Source organism: Chelmon rostratus, chromosome 12 (assembly GCF_017976325.1).
Source record: "Chelmon rostratus isolate fCheRos1 chromosome 12, fCheRos1.pri, whole genome shotgun sequence".
In the NCBI taxonomy this organism is placed as follows: Eukaryota; Metazoa; Chordata; class Actinopteri; order Chaetodontiformes; family Chaetodontidae; genus Chelmon; species Chelmon rostratus.
Genome location: NC_055669.1, coordinates 8,459,449 through 8,482,031, shown reverse-complemented (window position 1 = coordinate 8,482,031; position 22,583 = coordinate 8,459,449). Strand labels below are relative to the sequence as shown.

Here is a 22,583-nt window from a genome sequence, read left to right as displayed (position 1 = left end):
TCACTCAAAGTAAACAGCGTAGACATTTGCCACACCAAACAGTGAGCTGTTCTTGAAGTTGTAAGAGACAAATGTGTCATTAGATGCGTCCCACAGACAGCGGCTGCTGATTTGCATGCTCTGCCCGGCGAGCTCGCCGATGTGGACCAGGACGACAATCTTATACCGAGGAATCATGAGGTCTTTCACACGGGCCCTTATCACCTGGGAGGGGCAATCCAAAGAATGAAACTGGCAGAACAGAAATTCCATCATATTCAATGCAGGAATGAGCTTTACAGATTTATTTACCTCAGATATTGTTTTTGTCATTTTCTGAGACCACTCTACTTCATATTTCTCCTCTTGGAGGTAACTGGTGAGTACATCCTTCAGTATGTCTGTGACAGCAGGAACAGGGAAGCGTTTGTAAGGTCCTGTGGTCCAAAAAACAAAGACAACAATACTTTGGCAAATACGTTTTACTTCATATGCACTTGCTTTGCTTAGTAAAAAAATATTGTGATGCATTGATTTGAACTTGGAAAGTACAGCACATCAGTAAAAACGGTATGATGGATTAAAATCAATTAATATTGCATCAAAATATGTGCTGCTTTGACAGGTTTCTGGTCTGTTCATCTTACATCCCCCAAGAACCAGCAGCATACAAGATCTTGTAGTTTAATGCCAAACATTTAACTAAAAAAGTACCTCAGTGTAAAATTGTAGTAAGGCTGATGAGCTGAAATTAATCAAACCAAAATAAATAAAATGGAAACAATGTCCAAACATTCTGATGAACTGAATCTTTTGAAGAATCAAAATCAAATCACTGTTGTGTTGAACTCTTACAGTCAGTGATGATGCTGTGGTGCACATGTTTGCCACACAGGTGAATGTTGCCTCACCTAACTGGTAGGTGTTCTCCATTGTTACAGCCATCCGAGCATTGTCATCCTGGTGACCTAGTTCATCCAAGCACGATACAGTACTTATAGAGCTGAAAGACATGATCGTATTGAAGGAGCTGTCATAAGGAGATGAACAGAAGACGCTGACCTCCACATAAGCAATAACTTAAGAGGAGCTGACTGGAACGTTTAAGCCAAACATAGTGCCGGCTATTTGGAATATCAGTCATAACCTCTGCCAGTTATGTACTGGTATAGATGACAGAAGAACGAGAAAGATAAAATGTGGGTATTACTTGCATAGTCTACTCACTCCTTAGTCCTGCCAGTTGTGTCTTTGCCTCTGACTCCATGGCTTCCCTCTGAGGGCGCCTTGCCTGCCCTCTTCTCTCTCCTTTGGGATTTGTCTTTCAGCAGGTCAGACATGACGGCTTCCCCTTCCTTTAGCTCGTGCTCATAGGATGATAACCTAAATGTACTGATGTTAGCTTAATTAATATCTGGAAAGATAAATGGATACAGGAGTAAAGTTGTACTCTAGCTAACTGACACGCGAGGATATCACGTATCAAACACATACTGTCGACAATGAAAACTCATACGGAAATGAAATGAAAATAAGAGCTTCATGAATGCGACCACTGCTGCGCTAGCTTCTCTGGGTATCTTAGGTTACCAAACATGCTAGCTATTAAGAGTTGACTCGTTTGTTCCAGCCATGATTGTTTTCATTAAGTACAAACAGAATAGTTTTACAGATTGTCGCGTCAATTAGGTAATACAGAAACATTACTGAAGGAAAATTAACATTTTGTTGTTGTTGTTGTTGTTTTACCGGTTTCAGGACCCCTTGGACCGAGCTGAACGAGGTGAGCCCGTGGAGCTTGTCGTTGTCATGACAACCCTGACCCGTCAGTCAGTGGGAGGGACTTCTCGTAGGAGCTCTTCCTGCTGAGGTGTATGAGTGCACTGCTTTTAGAGAAGACATTACAGTTGAATTTTGGTTTAGGCTGATTAGGTTCATGGTTTTTAACCGTATCATCAGCTTTCATCACTATTATATTTAATTCTACTGTTATTCATAACTGCTGATGAAGATTATGGGATGTGGTTGAAAGCTCCTGAAAAAGCAATTAAATGGAGTACGAAGAAGAAAAACAGCTTTCCCCATAAGGTTTATTAAGTAGCCATTCTAAGGAGGTGCTCAGGACTTCTCATCGTTTTGGCTGGACTGTTTCCAAGGTCAAGAATGAACTCTGAACCTTAGCTTTTAAGGCAACATGGACACATAAGTCCACTGACTAAATGGTGAGATTGTTTTCTCAACTAGTCTAATAGTATTTGCCTCCATAAAATCTCCTGTCTTCTGACCTGAATTTGACCATTCATGATGAGTAATATACTTATGTATATCGTTGAACAAATGAGAGGCAGATACATGGCTCATATTTCCTCTTCTTTATTACCAAGTAAAACAGGTATTACATTATATTGATTTTTTTAATATATTTACTTTCAAAATCTTTGGATGGGAAATTTACATGAAATGTTTGCATATTCTGTGTCTAATGCAGTGAAAGGAATACAGCCAAGAAGTTGTAGAAAAAATAAACTTACAGAAACCCTCCCATATTGGAGGACTTAGTTTATGCTCAAAAATAAGGCAAAGAAAAACAGAAGCGTTAGTAACAGAAACAGTGAACTGTTGTTCTTAATCAACTGAAGAAAAATATGTTCTTTTTTTCTTTTACTAAGAACTAAATGAAATATTACACCCAGGCCCAAACTGTGAGTCAACACATTAAAACATTCTATAAAACGTGATGTTCAAACACATATCAGCATGTGACATGAAGCCATGAACTGATTTATTCATGAAATTGAAGGTGTGTTTTGTGTGCAGGTCAAACACAGGAGAATGTCAAACACCTATATCAGATGCATGGAATGGGAATATCGATGAATACATGCCAAATTTATTGACGATGGGTTTCTGAAGGTGCAACAACAGCGAAACAGAGATTGGAGGTTTAAGTGAAGGCAAAAAGTCTCCTCTCATAGCACGATTATACAATAACACACGAATCATGACCTTATTGAAATGGATAAACTGGTATTGCATTGATCAGACTGGTGATGGACAAATGCAGATTTCATGCGGCACCGTTCGGAGTTATTCATCAACAGTAACATTTTTTTTTGTACAAGAAACCCACATGTAAAACAATACATGATGAGTGGTGGTGTCGTTACATAGAACCTAATGCATTATGAGTGCTGACATCAATAAACCAAGAGACAATCACAGACACATCCATATGCCCAGAGAAATATTTGAAACATAGCTTTTTATGTACACTTTTTACACTTAAGTTTTTAAATATTGCTATTAGAAAATGATAAAACATTTATTTAACATGGTGGAAAAGAAAGGAAATAAAACAGGACACAGGGAATAGTGTTGCCTTCCTGATACACATGTTTCATTACTCTGTGATGTCCCCTATAATACTCGTCAAGACCTCTATCAAAGATCAAGCTCAAAGGAATTGGCCAAGTTTTTAAGCAGCATCAAAGGCAACTCCTACAATCTTCATCCCAGGTCCTCTCTATGTTTCTTTTACGAAACTTAAAGCTCCTGTTCACCACCGTATGGCACTCACATCTGGCTCTGTATGTGTCTCACATCGTAAGGCCCGTTCAAACGCAACTTCTGTAACATTAACAGATTAAATTAACCAAACTCTTCCCATGAAAGTAGCAGCTTCTGTTAGTCACACAAGTATCGCCTCATTGGTAGAAAAGTTGATCATTCACACACCACCACAAATACCACTAAAGTCCTGTGTTGAGGGAAATCTGATGGATCTCAGCATTGCACGTACCCATAGTGGTGATGTAATGATTTCGTTCTGCAGCAGGTCCAACAGGTGTCGGTGTAACTGATTGGCTGACAGTTTCAACTCTCTGTTCACATGACCCGCTAACGGCAAACTGCCATCTAAGTAACTGTAAAGGCTGCACGTGTAGAAGTTTAGGATTACATATATGTGCTTCAGTCCTGCTCCCAGGATGGGACATTTTGAGCATCAAAAAAAAAAGCAGGCACAATTCTAATTTGTAGAGAAATTGTTATCCCTCTGTTATAGTGATGTTCGCTATTATCCACATAAACACACAATAACAAACTGATCTGCTAAGTGTGTGCCAGTAGAAAGGTATATAGGCACACCAGGGCTGCACACTATGAATAAGTTCTTTACACAATTTTAGTTTTCATTTAGTTCATCTGTACTGATAAGCTTTCAGAATAGCTGTCTTGGCAGGTTGCTATTAATGCAACAAAGCTAGTTGGCTAACTTGACAACTATCAGCTACACAACCAAGACATTATAATCATTAATGGAGCCCCTATTCAAAAAGTGAACTACCTCAGAAACTAGCCGTGAACACAACATTTTAGTCTGATTTTACAGCAGCTAAATATTCGACAATGTCCACCAGCTAATTGCTAACTTTTATATCTGCTGTTTGGTGCTGAGCAGGTAGTGTACAGTTGTACACTGGGTTCATCAGAGCTTTTTATGCTGCCAGTAGCTGCCTGCTGCAGACAAAAGCAATGCTAAGAGAGCTGTGAGAGTGAATCCAAACAGTGAAGCTGCAGACTGGAAAACCCAAAAAAATGAGCTAAACGAAGCTATTCGTGTTTGTCACTACGAGTAACATCTTTCACATAAAAGTAACTATGAAATCCATTGTTAACATAAAATTATGAATTATATCTACTTTAAACTTAAAAGGGAAAACTTGGATTTAAATTTAAGATAAGGCAAGTCACACCATCTTGCATGATGATTATTTCTCTACAAAGTGTAATTCACGTGCTCGCAGACAAAGTGTTACTGTGCTGAAAACTCCTCGTCATGAGATCTGGACTGAGGCACTAATATAATTCCATATAAAAAGCACCTTCATGTAAAGAGTGCTGATGTCAGTCCAGCGCTGCGGGTCATGCTGAACTGTGAACTGACCAGTCACCTTCAATCACGAGACTGACAGAACGGGCTGTGACATTTCAAAGGCAGGCCGCCTACACAGAAACATGAGTTCTGCTCAGCGACGCTAAAGCTCGGTCACACATGGTGGAGAAACGTCTGATTTGAGGTGGCAGTGTAAATAAGATATTACCATGAAACCTAGAACGTATTGGAACACAACTGCAAAGCAACCCTATACTACACTTTTTTTTGGACATTTTCAATTCTTTTCCACCTTGTTTAAGATTGTTTTAGTATTATATAATCTATTCACATTATCGTTTACAGTGCATTTGCAATGACCACCAGTTAGACAAAAGAAATGGCAATGAATAAGGCTGGATCACTGTATGAATCCACAATTATGTTAACAAGAACAAAGAATCAGGGTTTTCCTATATTTTACCCCATGTAAGCCCAGAAGTGTTCCAAGTGCACAAAACTAATGATTTGTATTTACTTGCATAAACTCAGCAGCAGTCAGTCTACTGAATGTGATGTTATGAAGTCAAATATCATCTGTGTGTGTGTGTGTGTGTGTGTTGTGTTACTCTGTTAAATCTCAACCATTAATTCTAATGGTCGCTAAAGATGGAGTTTCAAATGCACTAAACATGGGATGGATCCATAGTCTTCACAGTCAAAAAGCCGTTGATTCTTTTGGTTCCCTTCACAAATGGGTCCACTAATTATCCGCCAAATATTTCCCTGTGAAGCAAAACAACACATGTCAGAGAGCTGAGAAGTTCGGCCTCGAGTGTCCATAAGGTCACACACATCTCCGACACTCAAACTGACCTGCAGCGAATCTCTTCTTGACCAGCGATAGCCGGTAGCCGGTCCCGACCAGCTGGATGTCGCACCCTGACAGAGTGCTCCCCTCACTGGTGAACTGGACTGCCAGCTGGGACGGTCTACAGGGACCTTCTGTCATCTGGAACCGGCCCAGGAGAGCCCCTACTCCTGTGGGACACAGATACAGTACTGATAGTTCTGGGTTTTTGTGCATCTGTTTCTTACAGTTACTTTGTGTAGTATAAAGGCACATTTAGATTGGAAAGAATATAAACTTCTAGACTCAAGGCAAAAGACGTCTACCGAGATTTCACTTTTAAAGTCCACTGACGTGAGGGAGCATATATGAGAATAAGATGTTTGCTTAACACGCAGTTTATGCAAGAACACCTACCTCCATTTTCAGATCTATGAGAGAGGCTGGGGATCTTCCACTGTATCGTCTGCTGCTCTGGATTCCTTGGTGAGAAAATAATTCTACATTAAAGCCATGTGAAATATATTCGGCCTAAATCCAGGGCCACGCTAACAGAGAAATCCTGATTATTAAGTGTTCTTGTTGCACATAGAAGCTCAAAACTAATATAAAAGTGCTCATTTATCACTGGCCACTGAGCCAGCAGCTATATTCCAGCATGCATACACCTCCTACAAGTAGATGGAAGGTAAACAGCGTACCAACATAACATCATTTCCTGTTTTATTTCCAACTTACTACATTGTATTTAAACATCCTATAATTTCATAATTTCTCTTCATTAGCCCCTAGAGCCGAGTCTGAATGCAGGGAGTCTTTACCAGGTGGCGGGGGGGATCATGGCCTGGAGTTTGGCAATGCCTCCATCCACAGGAACCAGGAAGTGGATGTTGTGTAGTGGCATGGGGGCGGCCATGGCCTCGGTGTTGTATTTGTAGTCTATTCTAAGGTCTGTGTTGGTGGCATCGCCTCGCCAGCTCACCGCCAGGTTCAGAGGAGTGGACTGGATCCCCTCTGCCGACACCTGGGGCACACAGAAACATAGACAAGACAGTGAGATACATGGCTGCAGCTAGATCAACACGTGTTAGATACATAGACAAATACATCCACGTGATACCTGATACTTGATCATGTCCACGTTGTAGTATGTCGCCTGAGGCTTCTGTTCAGCCACTTTTTTCAGATGGCTCATCAAGTTTGGCATGTTCACCCAGAACTCCTTGGAGTCGACACTGTCTGTTATGGGATCACTGAGGAATGAGAGGTACGCATATAATTCAGACAATCTCAACATGAAGATACAGGTTTGTATTCTAATAACAAAGGGCAGGCAAATTATTGTGCGTGTTTGCCTGTAATGTTATTCTTACCAGCACAGCAGCTGTGGATTGGGGAGGACCTGCTCCAGTCGGCTGTAGTTGCTGATGCTAAAGGTGAGGACGGGTTGAGATGGGTGGCTGGAAAAATGCCTGGTTATGCCTGCAGGGAAGGACAGCACCATCTCCCCTGTGATCTTCACAACACATCTGGGACGGAGGGAAAGAAGAGACCATGCTGACTAACAACATACACTCTCCGATTCCCTTTTGTACCAAAATGTGCTAATGCTGGTCATTGTGCTGTACATAACGGGGAAATGTGGGCCTACTTGCTGGGGTCAGCGCCTTTGAAGTAGGCGTTGATGGTTTCTGTGAAGGCAGCTGCCACTGGCAAAGTGTCCTGGGGTCCCATTGTGAGCGGACTGGGTCCTCTGGAGCATCCTGTTGAAAACACACACAGAAAAAAACACCTTTAAAACCTACACTGGGACTACATCGATTCTCTTGGATTTGTTCCCTATGCACTCAAATGTTCAGCCATGGGTTACACGCAGAGGATAGGGGAGTACAAACAAACAAAAGCAAACAGACTACATCAAAACTCAGCAATCCATCTAGAAATTCTAGGTGAGTGAGCAGGACCTGGGATGGATGGGCAGCAGTATTCTGGCTCAGTGAGCGTGAGCGTGGACAGGACTGCAGGTGAAAGGAGGGCAGGTGCTTTCAGCCCATGCACTACAGTAGCATTCTGACGCAACTCACCTTCAAAAGCTAAATAAAACCTGCCATGGTCAAACCACACCAGAGGCTGTGAGGCCTCTGAGTGAGCAGAGACATGAGGAGGAGAGAATCATGGAGAGGGACAAGACTGTGAGGCAAGGACACGGTGATGAGCAACAGACAACATGGACAGAGATGTGACACCAAAGAGGAATAGGAGGAACAAGACAACTTGCTGGTAGCAGACCTGCAGTGGACATGTTAAGGTCCCTTCCTAAGGTTGGAGTGGATGCTGCACTCTGCAAAGTAATGGAGGAGATGGAGGAAGAGCTCTCCGCCCGGGCCAGGGGGGCGAAAGGTGGAGGGCTGCCTGAAACCGGTGGACTGAAGGGTCGAGACTGAAGACGGTCCACAACAGCACACATGCGAGAAAAACAAGAAAGTGGAAAAAGGAAGGCGAATGCTTTCTTTTATAATGGCATATACAGTGATCGGTTTTATCTAAATGTCAGAATAAAAAGTCACAGTAAACAGTCAGAGAAATGAAAGGACACTTCACATGTACCAGGTCTGTGATTGGTTTCCCCGGGGGCAGCTTAGGTCGCGAGGACGGTCGAGGAGGAGGAGGCGGAGGGACTGGACTGCCTCGAGACTGAGGCGTGGCAGGACGAGCTGGAGACGAGGGGCCTGCGGCACATACCAGTGTCTGTGGTTAGCACTGCCTTCAGATCACAGCGAGAGAGATCATCATTCAACCTCAGCTCCAACATTTCTGCTCTCACAGTCATGCTTCACACAGTGTCTATCTATCTATCTATCTATCTATCTATCTATCTATCTATCTATCTATCACCACCAAGTGTCGGTTAGTACATCTGTTTTGGTAAATGTAACTAGGCTTCTTTTTCTTTTGTATTATTAGATTAGGAATTACATTTGGCATCTGTCTCTATATTAAAGTTACTGTAGGAACATGAAAGAAGTATGTAACCTGACCAAGGAAACATTACTGAGGAAGAGGAATACAGAGGACATTACCTTCAACACGCCACCAGATGTCAGTAAGAAACCCATTTACTTCCACTCAGCACATGATACTGACATGTTCAATTATTGTAAGTATGACGACAGTCAAAACCCCACCTTAGTTAGTTTCTTTTCAGATTGCAGTGTCTTAAGATTTGGTGAGACTGTAGGAGGTTTTTGTACTTGTGATTTTTGTGACATTACAAATCTGTAGTATTATCTTAGTGTTAATGTAGTTTTATTTTATGGCAGCGTTGCTGCAGTTTAACTCTTCCTGGAAGGAGTGAACAAGATGGAGTTCCTTTATCAGCCTGTGTGGCTCTAACCAACAAAGTACTAATGAAAGTTTCCCTTGACGTGGACGATAATGTAATTCTGTAATATGATTAATTACTTTGCATAGTTACATTAATCAGCGCTCAAGTCAAAGTATTATTTTATAAGTTGATACAAGCTTCCTGCATATTAAGTGAGTCAGCGAGTCAAAATAAGACTTCTGTCCTTTGTTGTATTTACCAGAAAAATCATCAAAATATAAATAATCTTTATATTTACTGAAAAGAGTAAACACAAAAGGTGGCTGCTGTTCATGAGACAGTCATGAGTGTTCTGTCGCTGGTTACAGTCAACATCTAACAAAACGTGAGCAGGTTGCAAAGGACGTGCATTTAAAGTATCTGTCATGTTTTTGGTGGTACTGATGGCAGCGTCAGCCTCACTTTTTCGAACAAACCAAGCTTTAGGAAACACAGGTTAAATACACTCCCATGATCATAGTAGCAGCATAAAAGGCTATTGTGAGAATTAAGAGAGAGACTGAGCACTCACTGCTGCCTGAGTAGGGCCCTGGTGAAGACATAATAGACCTGTAGGTGGTTGGAGGGAGAGGAGGCGGCGTGCCCCTGAAGCTTGGCGTCAGCTCTCTGGGTGAACCCACAAAGTCTGGGATATCATCTCTCAGGTATGCTCCCTCAGGAGTCCTCTTCCCCCCGACGCCCGCCAGGACCAGGGGTGAGATGACTCCTGCCCGAGGAGACCTCCGCTCTGCTGGCAGAGGGGGCACGGGGCTGATGGGAGCGGGGGACGACGAGTACTCTGCAAACTGCAGCACCTCCTCATCGATCGCATCGTCGTCGAGGCATAGAGGAGGCGAATTAGAGGGGGAGAAGTCGGGAGGCAGGGGGGGGGCTGGTTCATCCGGAGGAGGAGGTCCGAGCACAATGGAGGGGGGTGAGTCTGGTGGCGTGAAAGGGGGAGGAGACCTGGGAGAAAACGGCGGAGGCGAAGGCGGGGGCTCGTTTGGCGGCGGACCTGGAGAGAGGCAGGGGGTGGAGGGGGTGGACGAGGGCGTGTCTGGGGGAGGAGAGTCCGGTGGAGGAGGGGGGGCGGGTTCATCGGGCGGCGGGGGTCTGTCCTCGGTGAAAGTAACCCATCTGGGAGACACCATGCCCTCACTGGTGCGGGGGCTGTCCATGGGGCCGAACACGTCGTCCAGGTCAGCGGCAGGGGGGCCTCGGTAAGAGGCGGGGGACAGGACGTTCAGGTAGATGGGGGCCGAGCTGCGAGCTGCCCTTCCATTGGGTAGATCAGCTGCAAAGAATGTGAGGATGCATTTAGATCAAAGCTCTCGTGAGATCTAACTGCGTGATTGTGTTAAACTGCTGCTTTTCAAGCTAAATTTACCAGCAGAGTCTGAAGGATAGCCGTAATGACTTCTTGATGGAATGTTTTTTGGAGGAAGCGGAGGAGGAGCTGCAACAAGGATGACAGTTCAGCACCACAGATTGCAGTATTTCAAATATATACTGATGTCCCTCCTACAACAAAGATAATGTGATGTTCACTGATGTCAGCTCACCTCCTGTAGGGAAACTTCTGCTCAGCAGTGATTCTGAGCACGACCTCGAGTCCCCCCAGACTTCAGTAGGGACCACTGTGATTGACAAACAAACGATAAAATGTTACCTCTGTGCTGCACCTGCTGCACGGCATGCTTGGTATCAATTCACGTCATGTCCTTTTGACAGGAGACTGACCATCATATCTGGCATATTTGGTCTCTGAAGGCAGCCCAAAAAAGGCAGGAACGTTCTGCGACAGCCTGTCACTGCAGGAAGAGACGTACAACCATCAGAAACAACTCCTACTTTTTAAAATTGCTGCTCTGACCTTATTCAAGGCACATCTGGACCAACAACACACAGAGTGTATAAGAGGGATAATCCGTCAGTGGTCAGTATTGCTGAAGGAATGACAGACCTTAGCGTCTCAGGGGCAGGACTTGGTGTAGGGGTGGAGCGTCTGGGTCTGGCAATCTCTTCACCTATGACAATCATAACAAAAACTCAACTGTTGTTCTGTTCCACTTGTATCTCAACAAATTATCACAAAAAGCTGCTTTTTGGCCCCTTAATGGCATTAGATGGCTTCAGGGATGGTAATATCAGTGTGTTGGTTGGTCAAAAACAAAAGAGAGAAATATGTCAACACTACAAAGTTTTGGTCGTGATCCCTTCATTTTTCATTAAAGCCATCATCAGGTCGCAATTTCTGTTGTTCACGACCAACACATGCAAAACCACTGACATTCCCATCATCCCCAGCTGTGCTTTGTGTTTCATGCTAATTACCAAATGCTAGCATGCTAAGATGCTACACTAGGTTGATGAGCGTGGTCAACATTTTATCTGATAAGCATCAGCATGCTAGCATTGCCGTTGTAAGCATATTAGTATTATGTCAAAGCGGTACTGTGAGGAGGATAGCTTTAACAAATGTGCTTCCATGAAGGTGTACTTACAGGACAAATTCCTTTTTATCTGCCCCTGTAAAAGATAAAATCCAAACAAAACAGAAATTAAGGATGTAGACATACATTGTGAAAACATTTTATTGTTATATTCAATTTCAAGATTTTTTTTTATTAAAACAGGTAAGAAAGCAGTAAGATTAGGTGGATGATGTTTGAGCTTATTACATAAATTCCTTGTCACAAATATAATTTAATATATCACATCAGTCATACCAAGAAACTATATTGTTGATAAGTTTGCATCAGAAATGCTGTAACCATTTCTGATGCAAACTTTTCTTGTTTTAAGAAAAATGGGATTTTGAGATTAATCACATTTGATTTAGCTGGATTATTCTTATTTTCCTGAGTATCCCTTTAACTTTGGGCTCTGCATTTAAAAAAAAAAATGGGTCATGCAGCAGAGATTAGGAGGCCATGTTTCAGGCTGTCAGCTTTGTAACAGCCAGCAGATGGGGTAAGAAACTCACCGGGCTGCGTCTCTGAGACCAGCAAAAAGGAAGAGAGAACAGACCTGGGTCAGAGAGTGAGTGACAAATCAGTCAAATGGACACCAACTAAAACTGCACACACCGCACCTCTTTACTTGCACCGCAAAGCCTTAATAATGCAACATGAGCCATAACACCCTTGAGATGAGGACAATACCAGCATCACCCACAATGAACGCACACAGAGCCGCACACTGAATGTAGCAGGTCGCTCAGCATCTGAGCTCCACTGAGGCCAAATCAATAGGTTTGCAGCTTTGTGTGTGTGTTACGTTTACTGTGCATTATGTAACTCGGGCGCTTTGCCAGACAGGTTCAAGTAAAGCTGTAGCTAAACAGTAAAAAAATCAACAAAAAGAGGTGAGGTCATTTAAGGCCCAGAGAGGACACAACACTGAGGGTGAGACAGAAACTGCATGCAGGAAAAAATAAAGGGTCAAACCATAAGGGCTTTTTTTAAATGAGCTATCACAGGAAGTGGTAAGTATTCCCAAGTGAATTCATGCCATGCAGTCCCTGTTAGTGGTGATACAGATGTGAAAATAAATGACCAGCTTACCGGACTTCTCCTCTACGAGATGACAGCAGAAAAGTGGGAAGAAAAGACAAACGCAGAGAGGGTGTAAGACAGAGGGAGACAGAGAGAATTCAACAGCTACTACAATGTGCAACCTGCAGTGTGTGTGTGATTTGTGTCCTTCAGTAGTGTGTAGCAGAACAAGAGTGCTGATCAGCAGCGCTCACCAGTGATGGAGAGAGCGCCAGGCCCCCCACTGAGGCTTTTAGCTCGTCCATAGATGGAGGGACACACTTGGCACTGTCCGACACCAGCGGCTTGATCTTAATTTTGAACTTTTTCTTGCTGTCCTCGTCGTCCTCTGAGTCGCTGGAGGAGAAAAACTGCTTTCCTTTGGAGGCTGGTGAACGTACGTCAAGGACAAGCGACGCAGGAGGAGGAGCTAATCAGGCTTCTACAGCGTTCAAAGATAAATACATTCAGTCTGAAAACACTGCACACATGCAGACCAGCTCTGCAGCCAGTGGTGGAGAGTAACTGAGTACATTTATTCAAGTACTGCACCTAAGTAATATTTTGAGTGTTTCCTCCACAATACAGAGGTAAATACTGTCATCTTCACTCCCCTGCATATATTTGCTCACTTTAGTTACTTTACAGATGCAGACTAATAATACAAAATATAATCAACAATTAAATTATGACGGCAGATTAAGATAAAACTTTATTGATCCGTGGGGAGAAATTCACAACCTATGCAGTGGATAAAGTACATAAAGTAGTTGAAATAAGCCCCACCTTTAACAGCTGTGCATTAAAGTGGTGGAGAGATAAATGCATCAATAATTAGAATCCAGTAATGTAATGTACTGAACATCCTTCTGAAATCGTCCACTCTGCAGGATTTATGTTTGGTGCTTTTAAGCATATTTTGATTGCATTTTTTTTTTTTTTTACTTAAATGAAAATTTGACTAGAGTATTTCCACACTACACTGTGGTATTGCTACCTTTACTTCAGGTCGGAGCACTTCTTCCACCTCTGGCTGCAGCAGAGGAGTGAGCTGTGCGCTCTGTGTCTCTGTATGCTGTGTCCCAGTTAGCAATATTACACCTGCTATATGTAACTGACACTCCTGCTCTGCCTCAGCTAAATCATCCTGCTCGGGGGAAGTCTCCGTAGTACCAGCTCTCTATGAATCCATGTCAAACATGCAGCTGCTGACACCAGCAGGAGCAGAAACTACAAATACCAGCGAACTGGGGGTCAGTTGTTAATGAACGTTGTGGCTCAGTGACGATGCCAGTCTGAATGTAACGTGGCTCCGTCCAGATGCCCCTCCTGCTCCTTTTCTCTTTTTTTTTTTTTGCCGCTGGAGGGATGTACACATGTGATGTGGCAAGAGAGGGAGCGACTATTGATTTGGCCTATTTAATGCTGAGGAGCACTCACCCAATGAGTCACTCAGCCAAACAGCTCAATAGTTTTGCAGGAAAAGAGTCCCAAGACTGCCGCTGCAACTACTTCCTCACTAAAAGGATATCATCACCCTCGTCACCGGGCCGGAGACTGAAGCCCTCCTCATCCACGTCGGGAGAGGCCTGGGAAAGAGAGAGGTGACAGTCATTTCAAGTCTATCACACGCTGCAACAGAGGCATCGCTAAACTTCCATCTTCCCTGTGAACTGCTCTGCATATCAATGTGGATCAGATTTCACAGATGGCTTGCCTGAGACGGTCAGCTTCCTGGCTGCAGCTCCTGCTGACTCACAGAATATGCAGCTCTATTCACGGCGTTTACTCAGTCATTTTAAAGCTAGCATTACGTGACGCTGATTGCCACGGCACGGCTAAAAGCATTTCACGCCAAAGCCGTGAAGTCGCTGCATGGTCGGAAACATCAAAAAGAGGGAGTGCGAGTAAAACAAGCGCATACTTACATATCTGTCCCAGTCAATCTCCCCATAGAAACCATTCGGTGCTCCGTTGGCCTTTTTCTAGCAACAAGACAGAGAAAAGACAGAAAGATGAAAGAAGAAGATCATAAAGCTTAAGACAAATAAAGTCAGCTTTAAAATGTCTGTGTGGAGAAATGTCAGAGTCTGGTTTCATCACAATTTGGCTTTCAATTTTGTAGTTTTGGTCATTATGCCTGTCAGTAAAAATGCTGCATGCATCAAGCGAATTGTGGAAAAACTGTTCTAAATAATGAAAAGAAATATGAGCGGCCAGATGAGCAGACAGCTTATGCTAACCTAGCCATGTTGTGCTAACTTATTTGGAAGAAGAAGAAAAAAAGGAAACCGCTGAATTAGTAGCACAACAGTCCATTACAATTTGCAGACTGACCTCCTACAACCTGTCTGACTTCTCATGTTTCGGACTTTGCTGTCGTGACAGCGGCGTGTTTCCAAATCTCAGCAGTTTCTCTGGTGAGTGCAAAGTTTCCATAACAAAGTAGCACTGATGGCCAAGACTACAAAAGTTAGGAACCAAGTTGCGATGAACAGTGATTGTCCTTTACAGGCATTTCACAGCTTTTTCACAGAAAATGTAAAATGTACGTACACTTCCTTTCTTTCCGCTTCCACTCCCTTCTTTGTCAGGTGAGCTCCTGTTAGAAGTAAGAAAGAAAACCATTGCAAGTTGCCAGAATAAAATGTTTACATTGTTCATTTCTGCAAGCCACTGATATGTCCGATTTGTAGGTTTTTTTTGTGTTGCATCAACGTTTCTACAACAGGTATCAAAGCGCCGTCATTTAGATTACGGGACATATTCAGTATATGAGCCGAGTTTTTTCTCATCAGCAGGAGGATCTGCTGTTTGAGCCGTGTTTCTTAAAACAGGTATTTCAAACGAGAAGTCGGGACATTTTCAAGCCATGTTTGTAGCAACTAAACTGGGTATTTTTAAAGTCTGAACATAAATAAATGTTAAGCTTCAACAAATCTGTGGTTTGCAGAAACGTACAATGGCAACATTTTATCATCCATCAGGGGTCTTCAAAGTGGGGTTGAGTATCTTTTGAAATCATTCAATAGGAGTGTAATACAATATCTAAGCTTGGTAATGAAAAAATAATACAATTTTTTCACTTTTTTTTCAATCTCACTTTCACAAAATGAACATTACCTTCTACAGTAGCCTAAACACAAACATCAGCCAGAAATTTATCTCAATAAAATAGTGTAAAATTAGCATCATTGTGATTTAAATCAGGAACTATCTCATCAGAGATAGATCTTTCTGTACTTGACAGCTTTTATTAGCGGATGCTGGAGATTTCGCAGCCCTATTTGCTCACATTCTCAAACTGGTGAATTTTCAAGCAGCTGTTTTCAGTGTAAAACTTGGCATGTTAGTGGTGTTACGAGTGTGTGGCCGAGCTAACTCACGTTGCGTCTGTATCCTTGTCTTTCTTTCGTAAGCCCAGGGCTTTCCTTGTTCGATTTTTCAGTCCTAGTGCAGAGAGAGCAAGGGAGAGAACAACAACATGAAGAATTCATTTCAAGCTTTAGAGCCGAATATAAAGTTAACTGTCTTGTCATTAAAATGCACTTAAAAGGAAATAACACAGAGGAGTAACAGGCTGATGTACAGCAAGTCGAGCTTGTGGATACACAGGAAATACAGTGACCCCAATAAGTTGATAGAAATTAATGTATCGACTCGGGACACAAACATCCTGCCACCTGGAGAAAACCTCCACATACAATGAAGCAGCGCAGACACAATCCCATTAAGTGTCCCCTCCCTGACCATATAAAATGGAAAGAAAACACGAGCAACGGCTGATCAATGTGTCCACTTCATTAGAGGGATCCACTACAGCAGCCTGTCAGCCAAACTGGATGCCAAGACCCCTGCAGCACTGACGGTTGGCACCACGCAGCGATCGAATCAGGATGACGGGGAAACCTAACAAAGATTCAATGTGTGCAATGCCGTAAGGTTTCTGTGTAAGGATTGCGAGGTGGAATTCTTCTGTAATGATTCATCTGTGTTTTGATTTCTGGTGACTGACTAAGAGCATGGATCAACAAACATTTACAACATTTACAATGAATAAATAAGGTACAATGAATAAAAACAGCGCTCAAAACACAAGCACAGAATCACCCATAAAAACTTCTGAGATCTCTAGTTGTTGTTTAAAGTACAAACCTCAGTGCTGGTTACAGCTTCTCACACATCAGGATTTGCTTCAGCTGACGGTTAATTCTTCTGGGTTTTTGGGCTTATTGTAAGACAAAATATGGAGTAGGCCTATGAAGCAGCAACTTTGGGCTCTGGAAATTGGGATGGATTTGACTACATGATTAATAAATTAAAAAAGACTTTAACTGATAATGAAATTAATCTGCGGTTGCAGCCCGAGCCATGAAAACTCCACATTTAGTGGATCATACCATTCACCCCGAGAGTGCGATCACTTCAAATTTATGTCAGCAAGACTCTACAGCCACGCTAGCAGCTCTGATGCTGTGCTGAGGAAAAGTGGGGCTTTGAGCTAAATGCTACAGTCAGCATGCCAACATGCTCTCAGTGACAATGTCCTCATATCGATGTTTAGCAGGTTCACTATATAGACAGGCGGGGATAAGTGGAGCTTCCAACTGTAACTACATTAATAACTAAAAATCCAACACCTTTCTCAACAGTATGTCATGTGGCTCACTTCATTTGTTTAGATGCTAGTTATTTAATCTATTTGCCTTTAACAAACAATAGGCCACAGAGTAGGTGTAGGCTAAACGTCATGGCTCTGTAATTACATTAAAACCTCAGGAAGACACTTTTTTCACAGGGACTGATGAAAAAAACCTGCTTCAGGTAACAAAAGCTCGTGGAACAGAGGCGAGCCTGGATCTCTACTAGCTTAGAGTGTTAGCAAGAAAACGCTGCATGCTAACATGTTCACGATCTTAGTTTAGTGTGTTAGCAAGCTAATATTTGCTAATTAGCATTAAAGACAAAGCACAGCTGAGCTGAGAGGTGGTTCCTAAGATAAAAGCTCAGAGGAAAAGTCAAAGCATCACCACAGGCGGTAGCATTCATCCTCTGGGGATCATGAACTAAACTTCATGGCAATCTTTCCAATGATTGTTGAGATATTTCAGTCTGGAAAGTTTTGAGTGGACCTGAACTGATCACAGACAGACAGACAGTCCATCCACAGAGCCTAGCCGCTAGCATAGCTAACATTAGAAAATGATAAGCATTTGATTTGGATCATTGAAAACAGACACAGAGCTGTAGACTGTCTGACTATAACCAAACAAGAAACCGTCACATGTCAAATTGAGGCGAATGGCTGCTCAGCATTGGTTTGTCCTGCTCTGTACGCCAGCAACAGAGAGGAGGACAAGCCAAAGCCCAGCAAACTGAGTTTTTTCACTCTTAATGAAGCTTAATGAGTTAATTCGCATTGGCAATCCTCCTGCTTCCCTCAGGTCAAACATATAGAGGCAATAAGATTTTGTTCAACATGTACCTGCATGATACCGCTGATAAAAGACACACTGTTTGCCAGATTTGTAAAACAAAAGGCACCGCAGGAAAGCCATCAACAGTTAAGTCCACTGATGGCAAAAGAAATCACAGAAGGAGCATTTTTTCTGTTTTGACTGTGCTGTGGAGCATGTTTTTGTCCCAAAATAGACAACTGACAGGTTTGCATAACAGTGTTTTAGAAGACAGGCGAGCACAGTTGATTCTCACATCCATATAAGAGCGACGGGGACACGTGACAGACAGTTGGGTGGACGAACATTTTGTGCTGCTCAGAGGCAGCTCAGTTTGTGTCCTGTGTTCATCATCTCTCTTTGTAACAGGAAGGCTGCGTTTTTAAACAGGAACACATGATATGGCCTGAGCTGACGTTTTGCATTGTTCGTGTTTTTTAGTGGCATTGTTATAGCGGTATTTTGTTTTGAAATTGAAAATCACTCTGAAATCCAAATAAATATTGAGTCACTGATTTGGTGAATCATCCCACTCACACTGAAATCCTGATAATAAGAATGAATACTATAAACGTAAAGGAGCGGAGCTTAGTACCATTCGCTTGCTCTCTGGGTACTGAAGGACATGTCAGGGCCTGTGATGTATTGGTAGCTAGCTGGTCTGCTCAATAGCACAGATTATCCCTGCATCACGGCTCTTCATAGATGGAGACAGCTCTGAACAGCCAGCCTTCTGTCCAGTCCTCGCCTGCATGCGTCTCGTGTGATAAGGAGTAAAAGCGGAGGACGTTAATATGTAACAAACCTGCTGAACAGCACGCTACATAATGAGGGAGCACAAGTTTTCAGTTCACGTTGTGCATCAGAGGAGAACTGTTGCTTTTCTAACCCATTTGCAAAGTTTGCCTGAGGACAACCCTACAACACTCATTAAACAGAGGTATCATTGTAATTAATGGCATTAGCTGTAAATATGGTTCAGTTTGGGTCTTGTTCTTCGTGCTAATTCACAGAAACAAGGTGTTCGGACACATCTCTGCTCGGACCATCGTGGTGATTTCACATGTGCTAACTACAGAAGGCAGACACTTTTCATAACCGCTGACCATTTTTCAGTGCAGCATAACGTAACGCACCATCGTCTTGCACCATCATCCCAGTTTCAAAATAGGGTTTCAAATGCACGTCCTCGGGCATTCAGGCAAACGTGAAAAAAGTTGGTGAAATGGCTGTACAGATTTCTAGGCACCCATTTGTCCCCATCCATTTCACCGTGGTATGAAATTCATCTTGACGCTCTAAGCCTGAATAAGACGAGAAGTAGCCTTTTCTTTACAATCTTTTGGCCGTCTAAGACATCAGATCCGGACATTAAATAGCAACTTTTAAAATCCAAGTAACTTTAAACTTAAACTTAAAAGTTATGTCTACACACCGACTCCAAACCACATGCTGGTTTCTTAGTAGCCTTGTAATGTATCTGTAATGTGTGTATAATCACATGCATAATCAAGGTCCACTTACTCGATTCCTTTTAGCTGCATCTTGTGGCCTTCAATGGCAGATGATGCAGCTGAAAGCTCAAAAAAATGATGATGTAAGAGTTCTTCTAGAGCTTTCAGCTGCATCTGCTGGCCTTCATCAGAGGATGGACTTTACTACAGAACACAGTGCGTCTGCAGATGAAGGCCACTAGATGCGACTGGAAGCTTCAGAAGAAATGATGAAAGTGGACTTTTAAGTTCAGCGTTTTGACTGTTTGTCCTCTGGGTTTGGCTTTCTGAAAACGCAGCTCATTAAGGTCACTCTTCAGCTGATTCTCAAACCTCTGATGACGGCGTTCCTAATAAATGTCTGAACAAACCGCTGAGAAGGCAAACAGACAAACTGTCAGTTATTCATGCTGGTCGTGCATCAGTGTGAAAAATCTCCGCTTGCCATTCTTTACACACCTGCCTCTGACACAGCAACACTGGCTGCTTAACAACACCGTGCCTCCGTTGCCAGAGATATAGAGATATAGGTTTGAGACAAGGAGGAAAGAAAGGAGCAACACGACCAAAACTGGGACCAACTGGTTTTGAACAATGTCCAGGAAAGATTTGCTCACCGCTGATACACTTGGCATGCACTCCAGTCCCTACAACTCCACCTTTAAAGGTGCACCGACAAACGTGAGCACCTGTGTGCTAGCTGTAAATACAGCATTTTATGATCTGTTTTGTTGTATGACCTTTATTCAATTTTAATTTGACAGTTTAAAACAACAGAAGAACTTCAACATTGTACTAGCTCACAAAAAAACTGTTCTTTGGCAGGTGGCAAACAAATAAATGGCACATTACCATCACCTACTAATTAATACTTCTAATATTATACTGTAATTCCACCCTTTAGCCTGCCTCCTAACTGACTATACAGTGTGGTTAGATGATGAAATGTGCTTCTTTTTGTCTTTTTAACTGTTCTATGCAATGGAAAACCTCCAGAAAGGTTTCACATTTTGCCAAGTTGATTTTCATACAGTTCTGGCATTAACTGCATCAAAAAGGCTGCCTGAACAGAAGGAAACGGATGCAACACCTTTTGCCAGGCTCTAATAAATGGTCAGCATTGGTGTAAAGTATGTATTATTTGTAGTTACAGAGCTGAAACATTCAAAACCACCGGTATGGACCTTGGAGTCAATGTCAAGTGACAGTTGATAAATCTGAGGCACAAGTATGAGCTTAGAGTTCGAAAAGGGGTCATCTGGACCAATTTAATCCTTGACTAAGATGCTCATTTCACACTGAGAGAGACTGTTGAGCAGTCTAAGATACTGTAATCCATGTTCCTGAGATGCTGTGATTAGTTATGTTGTTCTAGAGTCATAAAACCCACACGCTGCATCCACAAGAAGGCTGTTACTGGAGCGAATGCACCGCAGCCGGGTTTGAGTCCAAATACCGTGTACTGAATGTCACTAACTGCACCTGACAGCCTATACTGTGTATTTAGCAATGCACGTGTAGCTCGCAAAGGCTATGACAAGCGTGTGACATCTGTGTTGTTGTGAAGCTCCTGAACTGAGCACAATATCATGGCAGGGTGACTCCAGGCCTTTTGCTAATAATAGCCACCTTCCATTACCACGTTGGCATTAATGGATGGTAAAGGCCCAGCATCTGCCATGCAGGGTTAGATCTATGATTTAGCTCCTCCATCCAGTTTATTATGTACTTTACCTCATTTCCACCACCTACCTTTGGAACAGCATCCTTTACTTCACTTCACGGTTTAAATACTTGCCCTATTGGCATGATAGTATAACACGTACTGATAGCAACTGCAGCATGAATGAGAACAGCTTCCTGGACCGTTCACATCTCTCCTCAAATGCGCCTTTACAGACAGACTGAGTGCACAAATAAAGACCAGAGTATAATCTGCGCGTGTTAACAGTGACATGCACAGGCACATGTGCAAACACACGCACAAACAACAGGACATGAGCAAGTGCAGGACTACACTGCTGTGCACATCAGTTCCCCCTTCACGAATCCACGCCTCACACACCTTCGCTTACGTGTCAATCTGTGACAAACAGCGTCACACACACACACACACACACACACACACACACACACACACACACACACAACGCCTACATTGTCACACTGGTCATGCACATACTCAGCTCAGTTCAGCTCAAAGGTCCTTACGTTACGACAGATCTCATCACTGTAGTCACTGGCTTTAATGGCCCAGCAGGACACAAGAGGGCAGGAAGAGGACGCAGGGGGGAAAAAAACATGGCAAATGAAGGAGGAGGAGATGTCCACAGATGATTTACCTTGCATCATGATTGCAGATTTTCATCCTACGTTGTCCTCCGGTGCGCAGGCGGACAGAAATGGAGAGATCGAGCCGGTCAAAGGATGCCTGGGCAGGGCATAGCTAATTCTGCACAGCTCCCCAGCGAAGCACGATGTTGATTCCCTCCACCCCCAAGGGCCCCACTCCCAGACACCCGCACAGGGAGGTGGGGTGGGGGCACAGCTGAGAGGAGGCAGCAGCGGCGGAGGACACAGTGGGAAGAGACGCCAGAGGGATACGGCGCAAATCGGGGGATGGGGGTCCTCTCCGTGTGCGCGTTAGGCCCCGGACGCACGAGCGGCACCGACACACGCCATCTCTGCGAGGGGGGATGCTGAGGAAAGGTAGAGGAGGAAAAAAAGAGAGAGGCAGAGAGAGCAAGAGAGAGACCGGGAGAGAGAGGGGAGGAGGGAGGGAGTGGGAGGTTCGCTGATGTCACATCTGCACTAAACCAATCCCTGCAACCGTGGTCACATGGCTGCTGTCCCCTGATGCCTTACCACCTCTCGGCTAGCCTCGAGCAGACACACTACAGCAGCCAGTCGCATACATATTATACAAGGTCTCACATAATGGAGCAGACTATTTGGCAGAATAGTTCCTTAAATTTAAATGAGAGCACGTCTAAATGCTTCTTCAAAATAATGAAGTGTGGGATTTCCCATGT

At 43.3% G+C, this 22,583-nt stretch overlaps 2 protein-coding genes across 2 annotated transcripts; both read right to left on the bottom strand.

Annotated features, from left to right (window-relative positions):
• dynlt5 (dynein light chain Tctex-type family member 5) lies at positions 1-1,319 on the bottom strand. The gene is made up of 4 exons (XM_041949934.1): positions 1,207-1,319; positions 891-982; positions 292-416; positions 1-204 (listed from the first exon to the last, which is right to left on the bottom strand). Exons 1-4 carry the CDS (start codon positions 1,317-1,319, stop codon positions 1-3), a joined length of 534 nt encoding a protein of 177 aa, XP_041805868.1.
• A 4,296-nt stretch (positions 1,320-5,615) lies between these two features.
• On the bottom strand, positions 5,616-21,985 carry sgip1b (SH3GL interacting endocytic adaptor 1b). Its single transcript, XM_041949096.1, has 23 exons — positions 21,894-21,985; positions 15,989-16,052; positions 15,159-15,204; positions 14,531-14,587; positions 14,134-14,191; positions 12,818-12,993; positions 12,633-12,644; positions 12,053-12,064; positions 11,571-11,595; positions 11,030-11,093; positions 10,807-10,877; positions 10,629-10,703; positions 10,454-10,522; positions 9,599-10,360; positions 8,310-8,431; positions 7,992-8,142; positions 7,354-7,465; positions 7,076-7,231; positions 6,823-6,955; positions 6,524-6,726; positions 6,120-6,184; positions 5,729-5,893; positions 5,616-5,638 (listed from the first exon to the last, which is right to left on the bottom strand). The coding sequence occupies exons 1-23, from the start codon at positions 21,901-21,903 to the stop codon at positions 5,616-5,618; spliced, it is 2,631 nt and encodes an 876-aa protein (XP_041805030.1). The 5' UTR covers positions 21,904-21,985.
• Between the last annotated feature and the right edge of the window lie 598 nt (positions 21,986-22,583).

What these genes read in the sequence shown, in the direction of transcription:
- sgip1b (XM_041949096.1), bottom strand. An exon ending in AAAGGCGCTGACCCCAGCAA is followed by an intron (nt 7,232 to 7,353) that starts GTAGGCCCACAT and finishes CCTCCGTCCCAG; the next exon opens with ATGTGTTGTGAAGATCACAG. An exon ending in TGGACATGATCAAGTATCAG is followed by an intron (nt 6,727 to 6,822) that starts GTATCACGTGGA and finishes TGTGTGCCCCAG; the next exon opens with GTGTCGGCAGAGGGGATCCA.
- dynlt5 (XM_041949934.1), bottom strand. Translation starts at nt 1,319, where the DNA reads ATGTCTGACCTGCTGAAAGACAAATCCCAAAGGAGAGAGAAGAGGGCA. An exon ending in ACAACTGGCAGGACTAAGGA is followed by an intron (nt 983 to 1,206) that starts GTGAGTAGACTA and finishes CATGTCTTTCAG; the next exon opens with CTCTATAAGTACTGTATCGT. An exon ending in TGACAAAAACAATATCTGAG is followed by an intron (nt 205 to 291) that starts GTAAATAAATCT and finishes TGCCCCTCCCAG; the next exon opens with GTGATAAGGGCCCGTGTGAA.